This window comes from Panthera pardus, unplaced genomic scaffold, assembly GCF_024362965.1.
Source record: "Panthera pardus isolate Hobbes unplaced genomic scaffold, ASM2436296v1 HiC_scaffold_24, whole genome shotgun sequence".
Taxonomy (NCBI): domain Eukaryota; kingdom Metazoa; phylum Chordata; class Mammalia; order Carnivora; family Felidae; genus Panthera; species Panthera pardus.
The window spans coordinates 94,403,065-94,425,859 of record NW_026526810.1 but is presented as its reverse complement, the minus strand read 5'-3'; the positions used below and the strand labels follow the sequence as shown (position 1 = coordinate 94,425,859).

Below are 22,795 nucleotides of genomic sequence, written 5' to 3'. Positions count from 1 at the left end.
CTGCTCATGTTATCTCTCTCTCTCTCTCAAAAATAAATGATAAAAACATTTTTAAAAATGGCCATTTATTTATTTTCTCAAATTTTTATTTACATTCTAGTTAATTAACATATAGTATAATATTGATTTCAGGAGAATTTAGTGATTCATCACTTACATATGACACCCAGTGCTCATCGTAACAAGTACCCTCCTTAATACTCATCACCCACTTAGCTCACCTCCCCACCTCCCTCCATCAACCCTTAGCTTGTTCTCTATTGTTAAGAATCTCTTGTGGTTTGTTTCCCCCTCTTTTTTCCCCCCTTTCCCATATGTTCATCTGTTTTGTTTCTTAAATTCCACATATGAGTGAAATCATATGGTATTTGTCTTTCTCTGACTTATTTCACTTAGCATAATATACTCTAGCTCCATCCACGTCATTGTGAATAGCAAGATTTCATTTTTTTCATGGCTGAATAGTATTCCATTGTCTATCTATAACACATCTTCTTAAAAAATTTTTTTAATGTTTATTCATTTTTGGGAGACAGAGAGAGACAGAGAGCAAGTGGGGTGGGGCAGAGAGAGAGAGAGAGGGAGAGAGAGACACACACATAATCCAAAGCAGGCTTCAGGCTCTGAACTGTCAGCACAGAGCCCAACACAGGGCTTGAACTCACAAACTGTAAGATCATGACCTGAGCTGAAGTTGGATGCTTACCCGACTGAGCCACCCAGGTGCCCCTATACCACATTTCTTTATCCACTCATTAGTCAATGGATACTTGAGGTCTTTCCATAGTTTGACTATTGTTGGTAATGTTGCTTTAAACATCAGGGTGTATGTACCCCTTTGAATTTTTATATTTGTATCCTTTGGGAATGCAATTGCTAGGTTTTAGGGTAGTTCTATTTCTAATTTTTTGAGGAACCTCCATAGTGTTGTCCAGAGGCTGAAGCAGTTTGCATTCCCACCAACAGTGTAAGAGGGTTCACCTTTCTCTGTATCTTCGCCACATGTCATTTCCTGTGTTGTTAATTTTAGCCATTCTGACAGGTATGAGATGGTATCTTATTGTGGTTTTGATTTGTATTTCCCTGATGATGAGTAATGTTGAGCATCTTTTCATTCTGTGTCATTTCTAAGAAATCTAATTAGCTGTTCCAAGGTCATGAAGATTTATGCCTATGTTTTATTCTAAGCACTTTATAATTTTTGCTGTTACATTTAGGCCTTTGATCTATTTTGAGTTAATTTTTGTATATGATGTGAGATAGTGATCCAACTTCTTTTTTTTTAAAGTATAGTTGACATGCAATGTTATATTAGTTTCGGGTGTATAACATAGTGAACTCATAATTCTATAGACAATGCTCATCATATAACTGTAGATACCATTTGTCACCATATGTTATTAGAATATTACTGACTTGGAGCGCTTGGCTGGCTTAGTTGGTAGAGCATGCAACTCTTGATCTTGGGGTCATGAATTTGAACCCCATGTTGGGTGTAGAGCCTACTTAAAAATTTATACCTCTTAATCCCCTTCAACTATTTCACCCATCTCCCCACCACCGAGTTCTTTCTTTTGCTACATGCAAGAGGGTATCCGATTGTCCCAGTATCATTTGTTGAAAAGACTCTTTACCCTGTTTAATCATCTTGGCACTCATTTTGAAAATCAACTGCGTATAAATATAAGGGTTTATTTCTAGTACAGAAATCTGCTTGTATCATATTTTTGACTATATTCCCTCCCATTTGTTGAGTTCTCTATTTCAAGAACCCTAATTATTCTTATGCTGGATCATCTTTGTCTTCTCTAATAGCTCTCATCTTTGTCTCTTATTCTGCATTCATTCACCTGCCTTTCTCCATGTCAGTAATTAAATTTTTTAAGGTTTTTTATTTTATTTTTTATTTTTATTTTAATTTACTATTAATTTTTTGTTTTTTGTTTTGTTTTGTTTTTTGAGAGAGAGAGCATGGATGAGCGGGGGAGGAGTAGAGAGAGAGGGGAGAGATAGAATCCCAAGCAGGTTCTGCACTGTCAGCCCAGAGTCCCATGCAGGGCTCAAACCCACAAAATGTGAGATCATGACCTGAGCTGAAATCAAGAGTCAGATGCTTAACCGACTGAGCTACCCATGTACCCCTATTTTTTTACTTTTTGAGAGAGACAGAGAGACAGAGAGAGAATCCCAAGCAGGCTTCATGCCTAGTGTGGAGTCCCACATGGGGCTTGATCTCATGACCATGAGATCATGACCTGAGTCAAAACCAAGAGTTGGCCGTCCAGGTGCCCCAGTAATTAAATTTTTAACAGTGTCTATTTTATATATAGTTCTTTTAAACAAATTCCATAATAATGATGGTCCTCAATATATTTCCTTAGATGTGTAACTCCTTTTTCAATTTTATTATCTTGGTTTTTTTTATCATCTTGAACCCATGTTTTTATTAATTTGTTTTGTAGCATAAAACATTTGTGAGCAATTTGCTTCTGTTCCATGAGCTTTACTTCCTACTCAGTTGCACTCTTTGTGTTTGTGTCTTCTTTGTGCTGTATTATTTCTGCCCTTGTTTAGTTTAAGTTTGGCTGTTACACGTTTGCATGGTTGCCATGTTATTTCTCTGTTCTATCCATTCCTGATATTATTGAGGGTGACTTCTTTGTGTTTCCCATTATTGCAGAAGCTCATTTGCTTTGCTGACTCTGATACAGGTGGGGACTTGAGGTGACTGTAATATATCCTTTCTTCTATAAGGGATTATGAAGGTTGGGACAGTGTTCATCTGTGGTAGAGTGTACTCTTCCTTAGTATCCCTGTTTTTAGCACGTGCTAGTTCTTTTGAAATGGTATCTAAGATCCCCTGCCAGGAACATGTGACATTTGGGGTATGTCTACCCTACCCTTGTGAGGTACCTTTGGGCTTTGGACAGTTTCCTCAAGTCAGCATGGAGCCCTTGATCCTTCCTTCCATCTCAGAGACTCAGCTCAGTGTTTGTGTTCTTCCATTTTCTCTCCAAAAGTTGTCCCATTCCTCCTCAGTCAGAAGAGAAGAAAGATAAAGGCCTCAATTTAGTTTGCTTCTCCTGATACTTGAGGGATTTAGTGAGACATCTCAGGATTGCACTGATTCCATAGTCCTACTTCTGGAAGTTAGGAGTGGAATAAGGACACTTTTCCTGTGTGTTTTTCCACCTTATGCAAGAATATCCTCTAAAGTTTGAATCTCAAATATACAATCACCATCAAGTGTATTTAAAGAAATTTCCTTTTTTCAAGTTACCATTGACAGATTCCTAACATTAGTTCCCTGCTACCCTTGGCAAGTGACTATATATTTCTATAGCCCTGCAGTATTCAATCTCTGATACTGTGGATCTCACTCATCTGTTTCTCTGTTCTGCTACTTTCCTTAAAGTGGGAGAATTAAAAAAAAAAAAAATTCCTTGGCCTTTTGATACAAAGCAACTCCCAGGTTGGGTCCAAGGTGAAAATGGGTCCCTTACTGGGTTAGATACATACATGCCATTACAATTCCTGCTTGAGAATGCACATAGTTTTACTGTTGCACTTTTTTGTGCTAATAAATTCTGGGAACATGTCCCTCCTATTTTAGTTTATTCCTCTTTTTTCTCTCATTTCCACTTGTAACTACCCCTGCCAAGTACATACATTTCACTGTTAAACTGTTTATATAAAGGTGACTTTAAAGTTTCCTTATATTACCTCTGGGCATTTGGCTGAAAGGCATTGCCTCCATTTTACAACTAATTATATTATCGAACAAATCTGGAGATTTTGCATTATTTGGCAACAAAAGTGCTAATGCTTCAGTAGCAGTGTTTATAAGAAAATGTTAATTTTTAGGGTAAAAATTTAATTAGAAGTTGTCTTTGGGGAATATGATATTAGTTAACGTTTACAAATGTTTTTAAAGGAAGGAAAAAGATTGCCACTAAAAATTTAAAAATTCTTACTGAAAGCGTCTTCATTGAATCCCTCCATTTAAAAAAGTACCTCACTTGGTATCTTTCTTTTCATTTGTTAAATACAAGGCCATTCTTTTTTTTTCTTAATGCTTATTTTTGAGAGACAGAGATAGAGCACAAGCGGGGAGGGACAGAGAAACAGGGAGACACAGAATCTGAAGCAGGCTCCATGTTCTGAGCTGTCAGCACAGAGCCCCACTTGGGGCTCAAACATGAGATCATGACCTGAGCCAAAGGCAGACGCTTGACCAACTGAGCCACCCAGGTACCCCTACAAGACCATTCTTTAACGCTGTCTGCAGCTATGCTGAAACGGTTTGAGACCCAGTGGATAACTCTGACCAGGAAATATCAGTGGACAGTGGGCAGTGCATTTACAGGGAAAAAGTGTTGCAAGAATTTGCTGAGGGGGGGGGGGGCTACAAAAATGTTAGCAGAGTGACAAAGAGGTTTTCGAAGAGATGGTCATGTTTCTTGATTTATGTATCTTGGTCTTTAATGTATGTAGAAATTCAACAATTATCTTTAAAAGGCACATTCTCCCAAATACTTCTATTTTAGACTAAAGGTGCTGCGGAGGCCAAGTAATTTCCATATTTCCCTCCTTGATGTTAACAACAGGGCTACGCCTGTTCCAATAATACTAATTAATAATTATAATATTAACAAATAATTAATACATATAAATAAGTAATAATATTAATAAATATAATCATCATAAAATATGATATAATACTGATATTATATATCAGTATAGAATAATTTCAAGGGCTTCCCTCCTGGTTCGTCTGATTCTAAGCTTTTTAAATACCTGTATACATGTCAGAAAGTCAGCATGAGAAACTCTGGAGCAAATCATGTTAATAATTTGACACATGTTTAAAACCGACCTTTGGCATTAAGAAATAATCCTCCCAGCGAGGGGGGATAAAAAGCCCATTTAAAAAACCCCACATTTTTTAATCTTAAAGAAAACAGTCAAAGGTGATGTCACTGGTTACAAGTCCAGTTGATCAATAACGTTTCACAATTTGTACCAACATCAGGGGAAAGGAGCTTAGCACGTCACTCCAAAATGATCAGTACCAAATACCCACAGAACGCAAATGGGTTTTTAATGAAAGTCCTAACTTTTCCTCGCTTACAAATCAATTCTTCTCCAGGGCCAAAGTTCTGGCCATCACAAATGCCATCCTCCTAGATACAGGGACTCACGTAAGGTCCACTTGTGCAACACTCTCCCTCAGAGCGGCGAGTGGGTTCTCATAGGTGGCAGGTGCGTTGGCCATATTTTAAACTAACGAACGCAAGAGTGTCATGTCATATTATTCTCTCGCCCTAAAAGCGTAAGAGTTGGTTTCCTTACCGACAGCTTAACGCAGTCTTTTCCCCGGCGAGCCCACCTGTTTGGTCATCTCTCCTAGAGCGAGGGGACACAAGCACTTCTGAGCAGCATTCTCTGCCGAAGAGGCGAGGGCTCGCCGGGCGCCCGGAGCGTGCATCCCCTCCGGGCGTCCAGCCTAGGTTCCAGCACTCGACATTTGCCTCCGTCCGGATTCGGTTCGCGCCGCCACAACCCGAGGGATGCAACCCCCTCCTCCCGGCTGGCGCGGGTCTGCTCCACTGCCCCCGGCGGCTGCCTTTCCGGAGCTCGCGGGGTCGAGCCCCGCTCGCGCCCAGCCCGCGGGGCCGCCCCCTCTCGGGAGCGGGGCAGAGGACAGGCGAGGGGGCGGGGCGAGCGCCGTGACGCGCGGAGGCTCCGGCCAATGGGAACGCTTCGCGGCGCCGCCAGAGCCTCCAGCCCATAAAAAGGAGGCACCGCAGCGCTCCCTAGCCCTCAGCTGTCCCTGGGTTGAAGAGTATTACAGGCCCGTCGCCTACTTTCCTCAGGTGATCCCGGCCACAGCCTATTGCCTGCGGCCGCCGGTGCAATTTGCTTGCAGTCCCCGAAGAGTCCCAGAGTCCCTCCGAAGCGGCAGCGGCAGGTCCATGGAGAAGGGTCCGGTGCGGGCGCCGGCCAAGCCGCGGGGTGCCAGGTGCAGTAATGGGTTCCCCGAGGGGGAGTCGCCGCGACCCGGGCCGAGCGGGCCGGCCGAGAAGCCGCCGCGGCCGGAAACCAAGAGCGTCCAGCCGGCGGACGGCTGGAAGGGCGAACGGCCCCGCAGCGAGGAGGATAATGAGCTGAACCTCCCCAACCTGGCGGCCGCCTACTCGTCTATCCTGCGCTCGCTAGGAGAGGACCCCCAGCGGCAGGGACTGCTCAAGACGCCCTGGAGGGCGGCCACAGCCATGCAGTTTTTCACGAAGGGCTACCAGGAGACCATCTCAGGTCAGTGCGCCCGCCCGCGGCGTGGGCGCGGGCTGCTCTGGCTTGCGGGGCGCCGAGTAGGTGGCGGCGGGAGGCGCGCGCCGGCTCCGGGAAGTTTCCGGAGTTGCTTCACTCTTGGCGGAGTGAACCGAGTGCTGTCCCTTCCACACCCCGCCTTCTGCGCTGGCCCCGCTGGAGAGAGCCCTGCGCGGGACGCATTTCTGGCGCCCAGGGAGGCAGCCGCCTCTCCTCCCCAGGGGTCCGCGCAGCAGTCCTTGCGGGGTCCTCCCTGCCTTGCGCGCAGCCGTCTCCTTGAGCCTCGGGGCGCTGGGACCGCGGTCACTGAGCTTCCTGCCGGGTGGGCGGCTGGAGCCCCTTTTGCCTGAGCGTCCAGGGCCGGATGCTTGAAGCACGTGCTGGACCCACACTTGCCAGGATTAGGATCACCTGGCGCTTGCGGAAGGGAGGGCTTCCCAGGTCTTTTTCTCGAGGTTTCACTCTTTGATAGATCTGGGGTGAAACTTCGGCTTCGTCTGCTTGGAGGCTGGGGGTGATCCTTTGTGGCAGACTCAGAGATCCGCACTCTCACTGACTTGCCTGGGGGCACCCGGGTCTTCGGAAAGGTGTAGTTTGTGTCCACATCAAGTTCACTCCATCTCAGGATGTTCCCAGGGTTTGAGGCGTGAGGTTTCTCGGGCGAGTTTGCTGTTTGAAGCCCCCGCCCCCACTGTAAAAGCTCAAAAGCCAAAGAGCTCTTCCCTGGGAGTCGGGAAGGTTTGCTGAGCTCTGGGACCCGGGAATCGGAGTACCTCTAAGCGGGGTTTGCCCAATGCTATCCGTGCTTGAGGTGGGTCAGGCTTTCACCCAGAAGGCCAGAAAGCTGTAGGAGATGGGTAGGGAGAATGGAAAATGAGGACTTCGCTGCTTATTTGCTGGGTGAACGGTGTTGGTCTTCACAAAAGAGAAAGATATAGTCTGACTTCTGCAACTGGGACCAAGGACGTTGTTTTCCAGTTCAAATCTTCTGTGCCTCTTGGTGACATTTATTTATTTGGCCTGAGAAGTCTCTGCCTTCATCATGTCTCAAGGAATAACAGTGCTGCTTTGCAAGGTAACTCCCTGTCCCTGTTATTTTCTTGATCAAGTATCCGGCGACTCACCCAGTAGATCCTGGGAAGGACAAAGTTATTTTTTGCCCAGTCTTCCACACCCCAAAGGAAGGGTGGGAAATCAGTGAGAGAGGGGTGGGGCCCCAAAAGGAAATGATACTACACACTAAAGCCAAGAAATGGGCCTCTAGTTCTGTGTCCAAGTTCACTTTTTTACCTCTTGATGGAAAAATTTCTGAGACTCGAGCAGAATTTCAAAATGCAGAGACTGAAGAATAAGCAATCTGCATTTGGTGAATATTCTGTCATTCGGTGATCTTCCACAAGGTAATGAAGAAATCTCTTTTAGGGTCTTGCTCATTCTGTCTCTTGTGGACACTGAATACAGTCTCCTCCATAACATGGGTCAGACTTTGGGAATCTCTCCAAATTCACAGGAGGGGTTTCTGACTCCAAAGACAGGTCACAGAATTACCTAACCCACAAGGTTTATTTAAACAAATGGTGAGCAGAAGTTTGTCTCATGAGCCGTAGGGCTAATGAATCCAAAGAACACTTCCGTATACCTTAGAAAATTGTTTCAGTAAAATGTTAATTTATTACTTAAAAAGGTCTCTGGACCTAGAGACAGAAAGTAGATTAGGGGTTGCCAGGGCCTGGGGAGGAGGATAGAATGGGGAGTGGCTGCTTAATGGGTTTCCTTTTGGGGTTATGAAAATGTTCTGGAACTAGAGAGGTGGTGATGTTTGTACAACATTGTGAATGTACTAAATGCCACTGAACTGTACACTTTAAAATGGTTAAAATGATGAATTTTATGTATATTTTACCGTAATGAAAAAAGTCCACAGACCATTTAAGAATTATTACCAGCCATTAATTGAATATTTTTGATGCTTTAAGTGCTTTCTGTGGAGAGTCTTGGTTAATCCTTAGTTTTGAGATTAACACTGTTCTCTTATCCCCATGATAAAGACAATGAGGTAGAGAAATTGACAGCTTCAAGTGGTAGGGCTGGTGTTTGAATTCCCACAGCCTGAATGCCAAACTCTTACTTCCTTTCTTATGTTGCTATCTTGTGTCTTACCTACTAAGTATTTCAAACTGTGAGTTGTGACCTAACCATTGGGTTACCAGCATAAAAAAAAGTGAAGTAGGGGCGCATGGGTGGCTCAGTTGGCTAAGCACCCAACTCTTGATTTCAGCTCAGGTCATGATCTCACAGTTCACGAGTTCAAACCTTGTATCCAGTTCTGCACTGATAGCTCAGAGCTTGCTTGGGATTCTGTCTCCCTCTCTCTCTATGCCCCTCTCCTACTTGCTCTCTCTCTCAAAATAAATTTTAAAAAACTTAAAAAAAATAGGTGGAGGGGCGCCTGGGTGACTCAGTCAGTTGAGCATCTGACTTCAGCTCAGGTCACGATCGATTTCATGGTTTGTGAATTCAAGTCCCACGTCTGGCTGGATGCTGTCAGTGTGGAGCCCGCTTCGGAATCTCTGTCCACCCCCCTCCCCCAGTCCCTCCCCTTCTCTGCCCCTCTCCCTACTTGCGTTCTCTCTCTCAGTAATAATAAACATTTTTAAAAAATGAAGTAGGTGGAGTAGAATGGGAAAGATGCGTTTATAACATGAAGTAAGGATACAAGTTGTGAGGAGCTTTTGAGTCCACTTTAGAGGTATATTTTTTTTGGTGCATACTGGCTCCAAATGTTAATATATTTCTGAACTGTGGGTTGTGGTCAAAGGTTTGAAAGCCTCTAAGGGATCACACTTAAGGAATTAACATCTATTTCTTAGAGGTACAGAAGACGGAGAGGAGAGGACAACGAGGATGATGCTGAACTTAAAGGAATAAACTTCAAATGGCAGTGGTCCAGATAGTGGGCCAGCCTAGGTGGGAGAGAGAAGGAAGGAGATTTTTAAGTCTGTAGCAAATATGGCAGAGACTAATAAAACAATTCTGCACAATCTCTAATTTTTATTTCTTTAGAGAGCATAAGTCAGTGACTACTATAAATTGTTTTGGATAGAAACAAACTTCTTTCAAACTCTCACTTTTATATGCTTGTAAACAAGATACTCTGTATTTTTATATCTGTCTATATTAATTCCTGGTTAATGGTATTGACTTCAGTGTTGTAAAATAGAAAATTCCCCAAATTATTCTCCGAATTATTTTTTGTTTCTCCTGAGTGGACTGATGCTAAATTCTGGTGTTCTGGGGAATTTGTCATTTCTCCCTGCACTGTCCCTTCTCTGCATGACCTCTCCTCTACATTCCAGTGTGTACCTTACCATGGGTACATCTTTGATCAGCGGGGATGGGGCTATGTGAGGGTTGTGCAAGCCTCCTGGTTATTGTTCACCACTGGGCTTTAACTTGTAGCCTGGGAGGGAGTTCTGAAAGAGATACTGTCACCTCTCCCAGAAACTGGCTCTCTCTTGAATCTGGCATCACATGGTGATTCTTGGACCAGCTCATCTTTATCTGTTGCTGTCCCATTTCCATTTAACCAAATCCTAGTTTTTGTATGTATTCAGAGTTTACCTTGATGATGTCTCCTTTCTCAATAAGGGATCTTTCCTATATTTCCTATATTTTACTCAGAACCTTAATTACATTGGAGGGTCTACTATTCTCTGGGGTTCTTGGTCGTCTTGTCCCTGTCTGTGTCTGACCCTTTCTATTCCCTGTGCCCTCCTGGGTGTAAATGGCAATAATTCTTGAATAACATTATCTACTAAAGGTTAAGTGCATGTAACTTGTCTCATCAGTTGTCCTCTTTATGAGTTTATGGGAACACTCAAGAGTCTTGACTCTTCTGTCACATTTTTAGTTAAAGTAGGTTTTAGCTTGTCTTATCCAGGATGCCAAAGCAGTTTTCATAAATCAAGTTGACAGTGTCCCAAATTTTGAGCATGTGTATAATGTAGCATGAGGAGATGGTACCACAGGTGATGAACTTCTTAACCCACCAGGGTTGAGGAGTCTTGTCCCTGCCTCAATCATTTTCACTGCAAGATTATATCTATTCCTTAAAGATAATACAAGGCAATTAGATACTTTGTTTATACAAAAATGAGTCTTAGCCACTTCGTGCTGAATGTGCTTAGCACTTACAAAGGTTTTTGTTTTTTTCTTTTTGAATCACAGATTTTTGTGATTTAACAAATCAGACTGATGAAGAACTAAAAATTGTAACAATTTATAAGGTATGAATGGGAACAGAAAGTCAAATTTTTTACTATCCCTCCCATATTGTGGGTGAAAGGTGACTTTACGTCCCAAGTTTGAAAGTATATTAAAGAAAACTTAATCTCATCATTGAGGTGCTATTTTTGGATGTATGTAGTTCATCTAAATCTTGATTCACTAATGATTTTTGTTTTATTTTGCTAATGAATACTTATGTAGCACTTAATTCTGTTTATTGCCAGAAAGAGTACTATGAATAAAGAACTAAAAATAATGAGGCTATTGGAATATATGACTGGAATTGGGGAGTAGTCAAAGTTGATTAAAGCTGTTAAGAAGTCATTGGGGTGCCTGGATGGCTCAGTTGGTTAAGCGACTCTTGATTTTGGCTTAGGTCATGATCTCCTGGTTTGTCAGATCTAGCCCTTTGTCGGGCTATGTGCTGACAGGCGTTGGGATTCTCTCTCTCCCTCTCTCTCTGCCCCTCCCTTGCTCACACTCTCCCCCTCTCTCAGAATAAATAAATAAACATTAAAGGGGAGCCTGGGTGGCTAAGTTGGTTAAATTCAGCTGAGGTCATGATCTCAGGGTTCATGAGTTTGAGCCCCTTATCCGGCTTTCTGCTGTCAGTGCTGCCCATTGCTGTCTGCTGCCCACTTCGGAGCCTCTGTCTCCCTCTCTCTGCCTCTCTTTCTCTGCCTCTCTCTGTCTCTCTCAAAAATAAAAAAAAATTTAAAAAAATGAGCATGTTTTTAAAAAGCCATTAAGAAGTCATTGAGAATAGACGAGAAAAACTTGCCCTAATGGTTTCTTTTAAAAATATATTATCTATAAACAATTTTTCTGGCCTTGGAGAAAAAAAAAATCCCTATACATACCTTTAAATACCAAACAAAGCCATCAAATTAATGCTTCTCTTAGTTTCATTGGCTGACACAAAGTACCACAAATTGGGATGTTTAGAACTGTGAGACAGTAGAGCTCTGTTATTTAGAGGCTAGAAGTCCAAAATCAAGGTGTGGGTGCAACCATACTCCCTCTGAAAATTGTAGTGGGGAGAACTTTCTTGCCTCTGCCCAGCTTCTGGTGGTAGCTATCAATCCTCAGTGTTTGTCTGCTCGCATTATTCTAATCCCTGCCTCTGTTGCTGTCCAAATTCTCCTCTTTTAAAGATACCAGTCACCTAGGACTGAGTCCACTGTAGTCCAGTATGCCCCGTCTTAGTTACAGTAATTGCAGATGTAATTAGCTTATTTCCATATAGGTCACATTCTGAGGTATGAGGGTTTAGGATTTCAAGGTATCTTTTTGGGGAGGGAACACAATTCAACCTATACCAGTGCTAAATACGATTATTCAAAATACCGACTGGCAATTTTACAGTTTCATTTAACAAATTTGCTGAGTGCCAGGCCCCACACTGAATGCTAGGAACACAGGATGAGTGTCTGCCCTTATGGAATTTACAGTCTTTTGGACAAAAACAGATAGTCATCAGAATCACCTGAGTGAGTGTGTGTGATTACTGATTGAGGGATGTAAGGATAAAGAGTGCTTAAGGAGAGCACTTAGCAAAGGAGTTTATCTGTGTTGGGAGATAGAAGCAGGGAAGCCTGAGCTGACATCTGAATAACAACAGACACTGCTGAGGATTTAACTAGGTGCTGAGTCCTTGACATGCATAACCTTTGTTGCCTTCACAAGAGCCCTAGGGGGTAGGTGATATTATTCCCATTTTATAGGTAAGGAAACTGAAATACAGAGAGGACCTGTGCAAGATCCTATCTTGAAAGTAGCAGTGTTGGGAGGATGATAGAGAATAAGAGTCCTAATCTCTGACATTCTGTTTAATTTTACTAATAATATTTCACTGATTTATTTAACTCCCCCTTACCCCCTTCCCTCTCCTTCTTAAAAAATTGCTGTTTTCTTTGTTCAGCTCTTGAAACTCCTTCATGGCTGGGTATTCCCGCACTGATTTATTTGCAGTATACCCCTGTAATTTGATCCCAGTATTAGGTTGAGCCAGACTGCAGTATTAAAATTTGCCAGGAGAGGGCAACTATCTAATCTTTGATGAATCTTAGATTATGAGTCCTGGATTATATGAACCATTCCTAATTCCCGTTTATATAAATGAATATATTCCCTACGGTTCTACATTCTCTATTGAGTTTGTGGTAATTAGAGGATAATTTGTATTGGGCTGATCAAAGATTTTGTGAACTGAGGTAAATTTGTTACAGTCAGGGCTGAGAGGACATTTACTCACTAGAATTTTGTCTGATAGCCTCAGTAGCAGTTTTTTAGACTCTTTCGGAGAAGAGGGACTGTTTGTACTCATCATTGAATCCCTAGCAAATTGCCCAGCACATGTGGACGACTTGATGAATGTTTGAATTTATTTCATAAAGACAAAGGCCCCTTCTTAACTCTTATCTTTCTTCTACAACGCTCCAGACATAGGTACTCCATAATACTGGCTGTTTTATACACTAAAGAAAAATGCAGAGGATTTTTCTTTATGAAAGAAGCTACAAGTTGTTCCAACTGCATCTCTTGAATACTTTAGGCCAGAGAACACCCTTTAGACATATTTGTAGAGTCATAGAGTCCTGTACCTGCAGAAACTCACCTGTTGGGTGAGGTAACTGTTACAGCCAGCCAACATATTATTTCAAGGTATTGAAGTGACTGGACTATTTCCCTGGCACATAAAAATTATCATGGGGAGGGATCTCTAGAAAATCTGTCAGGATTGTAACCAGTTTTTAAGATATTATATAAATGTTCAAATGTACACAAAATTAGGATAAGATAACGAGCTGCCTGCCAAGTGCCTTTTACGTAGACTCAACTGTTAACATAAACATAGGTTATCTTGTGTTATCCCTTCTGGCTCCTATACCTTCCATCACTGACTTATTTTAAAGCAAATCCCAGATATGTCATTTCATTGATAAATACTTCACTATATCTAAATTATAAAAACCTAAAAATATTATGCTTGAAATTAACATAAATTCCTTACTTTAGAATATCTAACCAGTGTTTACATTTCTCTGATTTTCCCACAGGTGTTCTTTACAAATTGGTTTCTTTGAATAAGGATTCAAACAAGATTCACACATTATATTTGATAAATGTCTAATTCTCTTTTAGTTTGTTACAGTTTGATATTCCTTTTTATCCCCTAATAACTTTTCGAAGAAACAGGGTCGTCTGTCCTATAGGATTTCCTACATTCTGGGTTTTGCTCATTATTTTCTCATGATTTAGTTTAACATGTTCCTTTAGCTCCTGTATTGCTTATATACTAGTAGATTTAGAGGTATGCCTCGCTGCCCCCACACCGAAAATAACTCTTAAATTTAGTCAAGAATAATTCAGAGGTGTGGCATGGGCTTCTGTCAGGAAACAGCTAAATAATCTAGTTGTCTATCTTTTTGTGATGTTACAGTTGATCAACTTTAGGTGTTAACAGCCATTCAGTAATTATTAGAAGTTGCAAAATGATGATGTTTGGTTCTTTAATTCCTTTTGGATTTGTCGACTGGAGTTTTATAAAGAAGGTATAGGGGAATGCTTTAGGCTATCTTTGCAACTATTTAGTAAGTTTAAAAGTATTTAAAATAAAGCTTAAAAATATATAGGTTGTTAATTTCTTTAATTCTGCAGTGGATATCTACCTCGTTGTGACTCAGTCTAGAAGCCATAAAAGAAAATAATTAAACTTTACATAAAAACTATGAATTTTCACATATGAAATATCAATACAAATGAAGTCAAATGACAGAATGGGAGGAAATATTTACAATTCCTATCAGAGATGGCAGGATAATCACACTAATATAAAAAGAGATACTAGAAATTAACGTGAGAGAAAGGCCAGAAACACAATTGAAAAATTGGGAAGACACGTAAGCAGACAGTTCAAGGGCCAGGAAATACAAAGGATCTTTAAACAGTTGGAAAGATGCTTGACCTCACCCTCAATAAGGGAAATGCACACAGACTCCCACCAAGATACATTTTTTTCCTTGTTAGATTGTCAAAAGTTCAGAAATTTGATACCCTATTATGTTATTAAGGTGATGGAGAAACAAATACTGCTGTTGAAAGAGTAACTATCCTTATGGAGGATAATTTGGCAACATCTGTCATATATAAACTTATATATTCTACTTGAAAATCCTGCCTCTGGGAATTTATCTTAGGTACTTGTACACACGAAATGACATATGCTCAGAGTTCATCACTGTAGCGTTGAATGTGGAAGCAACCTCAATGTCTAGGCCCCTAGAATGGCTAAATCATGCAGAGGAGTTATATTTTGTAGGGAAAATTGGGAGGGGGCATAGTTACATGTTGTTTATATTCATATTAAGAATTGGAGGATACACAAGTGCTTACATGTTCATCAGGAATATGAACTGGGGTAACAGATAAGAGTAGAAGCAAGACTTTTCACCATTTTCAGTTTTTGATTTCTGAGGTAGGTGCATTTATTTTCAAATAGATAATTCAGTAATATTGTGGTGGGTGCCTGGGTGGCTCAGTTGGTTAAGAGTCCAACTTCGGCTCAGGTCATGATCTCACGGCGTGTGAGTTCGAGCCCCACGTGGGGCTCTGTGCCTCTGAGCCTGGAGCCGGCTTCAGATTCTGTGTCTCCCTCTCTCTCTGCCCCTCCCCCGCTCATGCTCTGTCTCTCTCTGTCTCTCAAAAATAAATAAAACGTTAAAAAAAAATAGTATCATGGCAAAGTTGTTTCAAATCTAGGAGTAAAAGAAATACAACTTTTCCTAACTACCTAGCTAACGAGAAAAATCTGGTAACCGAAAATGTTTACCCTGAAATTAGAGAAAAATAGTTGGACATACAGATTTGTGAGCTTGATCTTTGTTGTGATCATTACTACATAGAGACTGAGTTTGAATGTGATCTTGTCTTTTAACTATCTGTATAATTACTGGTATATCTCTAAACTTTGTCGTTTTCCCCTTTTTGTAAAGGGTGGTAATACCTGCTTTGCCTGGGCTCTTCTAAGAATTAAGAAGGTATGTGAGAAAGCACATGATACTTCATCTAGTCCTTCTTTATGGTGAGGAAAAACTGTAACATTGGATTAATTGAGAAGTGTTTTAAGACTGTGGGACACTTTGGAGCCCTAAGCCCACAGACATGCTGTGAGGAAGGTGTGCCACATGGAGTGACCACAGGTGGGTGTTGTGGCTGATGGCTGTACCTGAGGTCTCCCCCAACAGCTAGCATTGAAAAATAGACAGGGGAGTAGATTCCCCCAGGTGATTCCAGCTCCCAGCCATTTCCACTGATGCCACAGACACTGAGGCATAGAGGCCAGTCATCTTCTCTGTGTCCTGTCTGGATTCCTGACCCACAGAATCCAGGGACATAATAAAATCGTTGTACACCACTAAATTCTGGAGTGTTTTGTTATGCACTAAAAGCAACTGGAGCAAATTTTTAGATGAGGGTGGTTAGATTTGCATTTGTACAGAGGAAGAGGGAGTGACTTAAATAAGCCAAGAGATGGCATTATGGTTTAAGGCCAAGATTTAAATTTAAATTTAGATTAAAGGCCAGTGAATTATCAGTATAAGGCTGATACCTGAAGCGAGGAGAGTACCTGGGCTCCTCACAATAGTGATAGGAGATGGGTGGCCTAAAACTTTAGAAGATGTCTGCATTTAGATAGTAAGAAGAATGAGAGAAGAGCCAGCAGACAGTCTTAAAAGGACATATCAGAAGCAGGAGATCCAAGAGTGTGTTGGCAGAAAATGGTTTTAAGAGAGACAAGGAACAAAAACTAGAGGTCATGAGACAGTTTACTTGAGCCAGATTACCTGGCTTCAAATTCTGTTATTTGTGAGCAGTGCCTCAATTACCTCATCTGTAAAATGGAGCTATTAATAGTACTCATGCATCTTATAGGGTTATTGTGAGGATGAAATGAGTTAGTACACAAAAAGTGGTAAGGGCAATGCTTGCCATACAGGAAGCTCTATAGACATTTTGTACGCGTTAGCCATGAGGACTGAGATTTGAAGGGGATGATGTTAGTAGTTTCTATAGCTTAATGTGGTCAGAAGCCAGCTTCTAGGATGCTAGGGAGTAATTCTGGAAAACAATAAAATTTTGAGGTATCTTTTTCTGACTGGCAGGATCAAGTGAGTTTCCTCTTGATGTGTATCAAGGCATCAACATGCTGGATGCTGGATGTTGCTGAGTGAAACCCTTAGATGTCAGAGAAAAGCATGAACCCAAAACTCTGGGAAGGTGGGCCAGGTGGTATACGTGTGATCTCACATGAAATGCCTGTCAACTTGAAGGTTAGACCCATTCTAAAAAAGTGGAAACTGAGGAGGCTCATGCTGTCACTTGCCAGAGGTCACAGAACAGAACCGAGGTATTTGTGACTACGGCGCTCATGTTCTAATCGACATCATGCCCCCTCAGGTTTAAAGTGTCTATGTTACAATTTTATATGAAGATCCATTTATATGTGAGGATCATAATACATAGGAATCTGCTTTTCTTCCTGAATTCTAGCAAGGAGAAAGCCAAGTAGATTTATGTTTGAGGCGTTTCTTACTACCCTGACTGAAAGAGATTTCATGAAGTTTTTGATTAGGGAAATTCATGAATAATGCAAAAATCTTAGCTAAATTGTGTTCAATTCTAAGGTGGATTATAACAAACTTTTCCCTATTTAATCCTTTGAGGGAGATATCTGAAGACCAAAATTTTATATATTTTGTTTAAAGCACGTTGAATTGTGTTGTGGCCATTTTGTATTTTATATATGTGAGTCTTTTAATAGTTTTATTGTTTGGAAACTTTTCTGTTTTAAATGTTAGTTTTTAGGGCTTGTACCTTTCGTTAAATGCAGTTATAAATAATATTTCATTTAAAGTAATTTTATCTATAACCACCAGGTATATAAATTTCAGAGATACAAACTTACTTTAACACCTTAAACAATTAGGCAAATATACTACAACATAATTATGTTCCACCTGTGCTAATCTATCCAAATTGTGTTCCCTATTGTATATTTGCAACCTTATCTAAATGGATACACTTGCATGTTGTATGTTCTTTTTTTTTTTATTTGATTCTTATTGTGGTAAAATATACATAACATAAAATTTACCATTTTAGCCACTTGAAAAACATTTTTTTTACATTTATTTATTTTTTTGAGAGACAGAGACAGAGCACAAGCAGGAGAGGGGCAGAGAGAGAATGAGACACAGAATCCAAAGCAGGCTCCAGGCTCTGAGCTGTCAGCACAGAGCCTGACTCAGGGCTTGAACTCACAAACCGTGAGATCATGACCTGAGCCAAAGTTAGATGGTTAACTGACTGAGCCACCCAGGCACCCCTAATGTTTTAAAAGTCCATTTGGCCACCCAGCCCTTCTATGAACTTTACTTGAATGCATGTTGCTAGTTGGGCTATTTGGTCTAGTCTTTATAATCTGGTTGTTTGTTTTATTTGTGATTCTAACTTCTTATTAATCTCTTTGGTTACCTGTGCTTCGTGTCCTGGCTCTTGTACTTCTCGAGTATCTCTAGACTTTGTCTTCACTTCTGATTCTTTGTCATCTCTTACCAGAGGTACAGTGACTGTTTTTGTTTTTTTTTTTAATGTTTATTGATTTTTAAGAGAGAGAGAGAGAGGTAGCATGCGAGCAGGGAAGGGGCAGAGAGAGGGGGAGACACAGAATCTGAAGCAGGCTCCAGGCTGTCAGCTGCCAGCACAGAGCCCAACATGGGGCTTGAACTCACAAGCTGTGAGATCATGACTTGAGCCAAAGTCGGACGCTTAACTGACTGAGCCACCCAGGCACCCCGTAGTACAGTGACTTCTTAACTGGTTGCCTTGCCGCCTAGCTTGTTCTGCTCCAGTCCATTACTGCCAGTGTAATTTTACTAAATTGAATAGATCACTTCCTGCTGAAATACTTAACTGATTTTTTCTGGTCTTTCCTCACCATGATTTGAAGTTTTGTAGTATTCCATCCTCTTGCCTGAATTTTTTTTTTCTTCTGTTGCATCACTGTCCCCTCATGAGAGGCAGTTTACTATTTTAGTTTAGTGCACAGTCTAGCTTGAAGAACCACTGTGTCTCTTCCCACAACGGAGCTGTAGATCGAGGCAGACATTCTACCCAAGCCTTGTTTGTCTGAAATATTTGGCCCTTTTTATCTGTTGTTCTCTTCCTCTAATTTTTTTTTTTCACTATCTTTTTTTGGTTTTGGTTGCTCACCATGAAGATCCCCACCCCACCACCCATTTATTAACAGCCATTGCCTCTCTAGAGTCTGAACAACAAAGCAGTTTTAGGTGAGGAAATTGCCCATTGCTGAGTTTCTGCATTGAAGTCTTTTGAGATCCAGTTGGTCCAAGTGCTGTTTCAGTGAAGAGCTTTGCCAGGAACATATGATTCTTGCTCTGAGGTATGATATGTTTTATGTACATAGATGAGTGTTTATTTTTCTAAGTAGGAATCAGAACCCAGTTCAACAGAGGCCATTGACAAATGTCCCAAACAAGGAAGTTCTTAATAACATAGCTTCAAATGCAATCGTATCTATTTTATGGTAAGTGGTTCATGAGCAGCAACGAAGGTGGTAGGTGCTGGAATTTAACTGATATTGGGGACTTTGCCAAAGAACTTATTGACTACCCCTTCAAAATATAAGTGCTTTTGAGGGCGCCTGGGTGGCTCAGTCGGTTAAGCGTCCGACTTCAGCTCAGGTCATGATCGCACAGTCCGTGAGTTCAAGCCCCGCGTCAGGCTCTGTGCTGAAGCTCAGAGCCTGGAGCCTGCTTTGGATTCTGTGTCTCCCTCTCTCTCTCTGCCCCTCCCCTGCTCATGCTCTGTCTCTCTCTGTCTCAAAAATAAATAAAAACATTAAATATATATATGTATTTAATATATATTAAATATTTTGTTAATGCACAGGCAATCCTGGAGGTGTGCCACTGATCGCCACCAGGAACAACTTGCCTTTCAGCAGCACAAAGTGCTTAGCTTACAGCTTACAGCTGCTAGTGCCCTTGCTTTGCCTCAGTGGAGGTCATGCTTATTCCATGCTGTTTTTTGCTTTCATTTTGATATCCATTTCTTTCTATTCCTCCACCACCAACATAATTTGAGGGTGGGGCTCTTTACAAGTGAAGTACTTTATTATTTCTAAATTTTTTTAATGTTTATTTATTTGTGAGAGAGAGAGAGAGAGAGAGAGAGAGAGAGAGCGCTTGTGCAAGTAGGGGAGGGGCAGAGAGAGAGTTGAGACAAAGAATCTGAAGCAGGCTCCAGGCCCTGAGCTGTCAGCAAACTCACAAACTGCAAGATCATGACCTGAGCCGAGGTTGGGAGCTCAACCGACTGAGCCACCCAGGCACCCCACAAGTGCAGTACTTTATAAGAGAGTCAAGTGTTTCAGCTTTATAGTTAGTGTGTTAGAAACTGTGTTCACTGATACAATCCCAAGGTCCTTTTGGTGTTTCTTAAACTATTTTAGTGCATCAACAAACTCATCCTGGTATAATGGGAAGAACAACTAGTCTAGACTAGTCATAGCATCCCCACTAAGTAGTTTATGACCCTAGACAAATCCCTTGCAAGGCTTTCTGGGTCTGGTCTACAGTGAGGGGCAGTTGGACTAGGAGTCCTTGTACTATAGGTGTGCTTGTCAGTATTGCCTCATCGCTCGCTGTGTTGACTTCCAGCAGTTGACAGGTGAGGTCCTACTAAGAATCTCAGGCTTCTTTCGTTGCTAGGGGTGCTGATTTCCTTTGAAATGTTTAAGCCACATAGAAGTTTCTATGGTAACACATCTCTCTCTTTTTCTTGTCACACACATTTTTGAAAAGGTTCTTCATGCTGTGGTCTTCTAACCTATGGCCCCTTTGATTAGACAAAGCCCTTATTTAAGGACTTTTTCCTCAGGAGTATTGTAGATACTTGTAGAAGAAAAAGCAATTGCTAGTCCTACTAGCTCTTGAGGTGTTAGTCTGTTAATAAGGTTTCATATCAATTAGAAGAGGGATTGTTGGATTATTTGGTAGCACAGTAATAACAAGGAAACAGTGTTTTCTGTCAGGATTGTGACATTTTATTTTACTTTTGATTTTTTTATATAAAATTTTCAAACACAAACATAGACAAAATTGTATAATGGACAGCTATGTACTTACTACCTAGATTCAAAATTAACATTTTGCCACATTGGCATGGTCTATTTTACAGGGAACAAATCAGAGACCTGTATTTAGAGGTGAAATCTCACCTTAGAAAGTGTTTTTCTTCTTAACCACTTACACTGTCCTTAGCAAAATTAACTATTAATTTCTTCATATGTTTTAATACCTAATCTACATTCATAACAGTAGAATTAATACCTAACTCTGCACCCCCAGTTGCCCCAAATGTCTTTTACTCATGACTTGTTTAAACTAGGACCCACTCAAGATCCATATATTTGCATTTGATTGTTAGGTTTTAATCCAGAAGATTTCTTGTTTTCCTCTCCCCCACCCTGTGGCACTGATTTATCCAATTCTCAGTTGTCCTATAAGATCTTCCACCTTTGGGATTTGTCTGCTTGTTTTCTTCTTGTTTTCATTTAACTTGTTTCTATCTCTTTCATATTCCTGGAAGTGGAAGTTAGGTCTAAAGACTTGATTAAATTCCAGGAAAACCATTTTAGCAAGAATGCTATTTTCTTCACACCATATCACACCAAGAGACATAAAATATGTGGATCTTGAAGACTTAAAGACTGTGGTTGGTTTGTGAAAGCGATTCTTTACTGGTTTCCTAGGATAAACTTCTATAGAGAGGTTCTTTTTTTTTTTTTTTTTTTTCAAGCCTTTTTATTAGTTTGAAGATTTAATGGGATTCTCCTTTCCCCTGAACTGTTCCAGTTTCATTTCAAAAAGTAAAGGTCAAAGTAGCATTAAATTACAGAATTTTTCCTCATATAAACCAAATAAATAGTTGGTAAAACAGTATTTTGCAACCAATGTGCACCAGCTCTGGGCTCTGGCAGCCTCTGGGTATCAAGCCATTCTTTCTGTCTGTTCTCTTGAGCTGGCAGGTACCTTGACACTCTTCTCTTCTTCAACCCCCATGTTTATCACTAATATTACTTTTATTTTAAAACCTCAGATTTGTTCTCTTTGTTTCCTTTGCTGTCATTGGCTTTAGGCCTGTCACCTCATGGCTGACTGAAGTGCAGCAACTTCTGATTCTGGTTTCTTGCCTCTGGGCTCTCCCCCTTGAGTCCATTGTTCTCATAGGTCAGGTTCAGACTCGTGGTGGCTGGTGATAAGGCTCTCATGTGTAAGTCAGAAGACAGGGGGTCAAAATCCAGCTCTTCATGCCAACAGGTACACTCTTCTTTAGCAGGCACTTAATGTTTCCAGATAGAGCATCAGTTTGCTCATCTGTAAAATGGGGAATGATAACTGTTTTGACGACTGAAGAATAAGACAGGACTTGAAAGAAGTCATGAGCGAAATGTAAAATTCAATTTTATGTGCTCGGAAATAGAAGGGCATCTGTTTCTGCTGAATGCATAGACCCACTCAGGCAGTCAACTCTACCTTTTGTTGTTTCCTGTATTTCTGTATTTCATTTCCTATAATATCTCTCTTCCTTGCCCCCTCTGGAAAACCCTCCCTTCCTTTCCTTCAATCTGTCCTTAAGGCCTGGATCAAATTTTTATGCTCAATATAGCTGTATGTTTTCTCCCAGCTTATAATTTTTCCTTTATATAAACTATTGCTTCTATAGTTTAGCTTCTAGGCATGCCTTCCATTTTGGGGGGCTGAGTTTTTAAAAAATTCTAATATAATTAATGGACAGTGTTATATTAGTTTCAGGTGTACAAATACTGATTCAATGATTCTGTACATTACGGTGCTCCTCATGATAAGTGTACTCTTAATTCCCTTCACTTATTTTCTTATTTCCCCAGATCTTAAGTTTCTTGAGGTCATGTTTGATGTATTTGTGTCCAGCTCAGAAACTAGTACAGAACTTCCCATGAAAACTTGATCATGTTACCCTTGAAACTGATTTATAGTGAGAGCTGGTGGTATGTAGGACCCAACTGGTTTCTTAAATGGTTGATATTTTTCTAGGATATGGATATAATTTT

General features: G+C 40.9%; 1 protein-coding gene and 1 long non-coding RNA gene across 4 annotated transcripts in view; one reads left to right on the top strand and one right to left on the bottom strand.

The window, feature by feature from the left end:
* The window catches only part of LOC109268447 (uncharacterized), a 59,740-nt gene extending 54,063 nt beyond the window's left edge, over positions 1-5,677 (bottom strand). The window contains exon 1 of the long non-coding RNA XR_002080666.2: positions 5,353-5,677. This is a non-coding gene — a long non-coding RNA (uncharacterized LOC109268447). The remainder of the gene's footprint in view (positions 1-5,352) is intronic.
* A 122-nt stretch (positions 5,678-5,799) lies between these two features.
* The window catches only part of GCH1 (GTP cyclohydrolase 1), a 47,841-nt gene continuing 30,845 nt past the window's right edge, over positions 5,800-22,795 (top strand). For 2 of the 3 annotated variants that reach the window (XM_019451746.2, XM_019451747.2), the window contains exon 1: positions 5,800-6,315. In XM_019451746.2, the coding sequence (XP_019307291.1) occupies positions 5,976-6,315 (340 nt within the window). In that variant the 5' untranslated portion in view covers positions 5,800-5,975. The remainder of the gene's footprint in view (positions 6,316-22,795) is intronic. The other variant, XM_019451745.2, reaches the window with a different exon arrangement.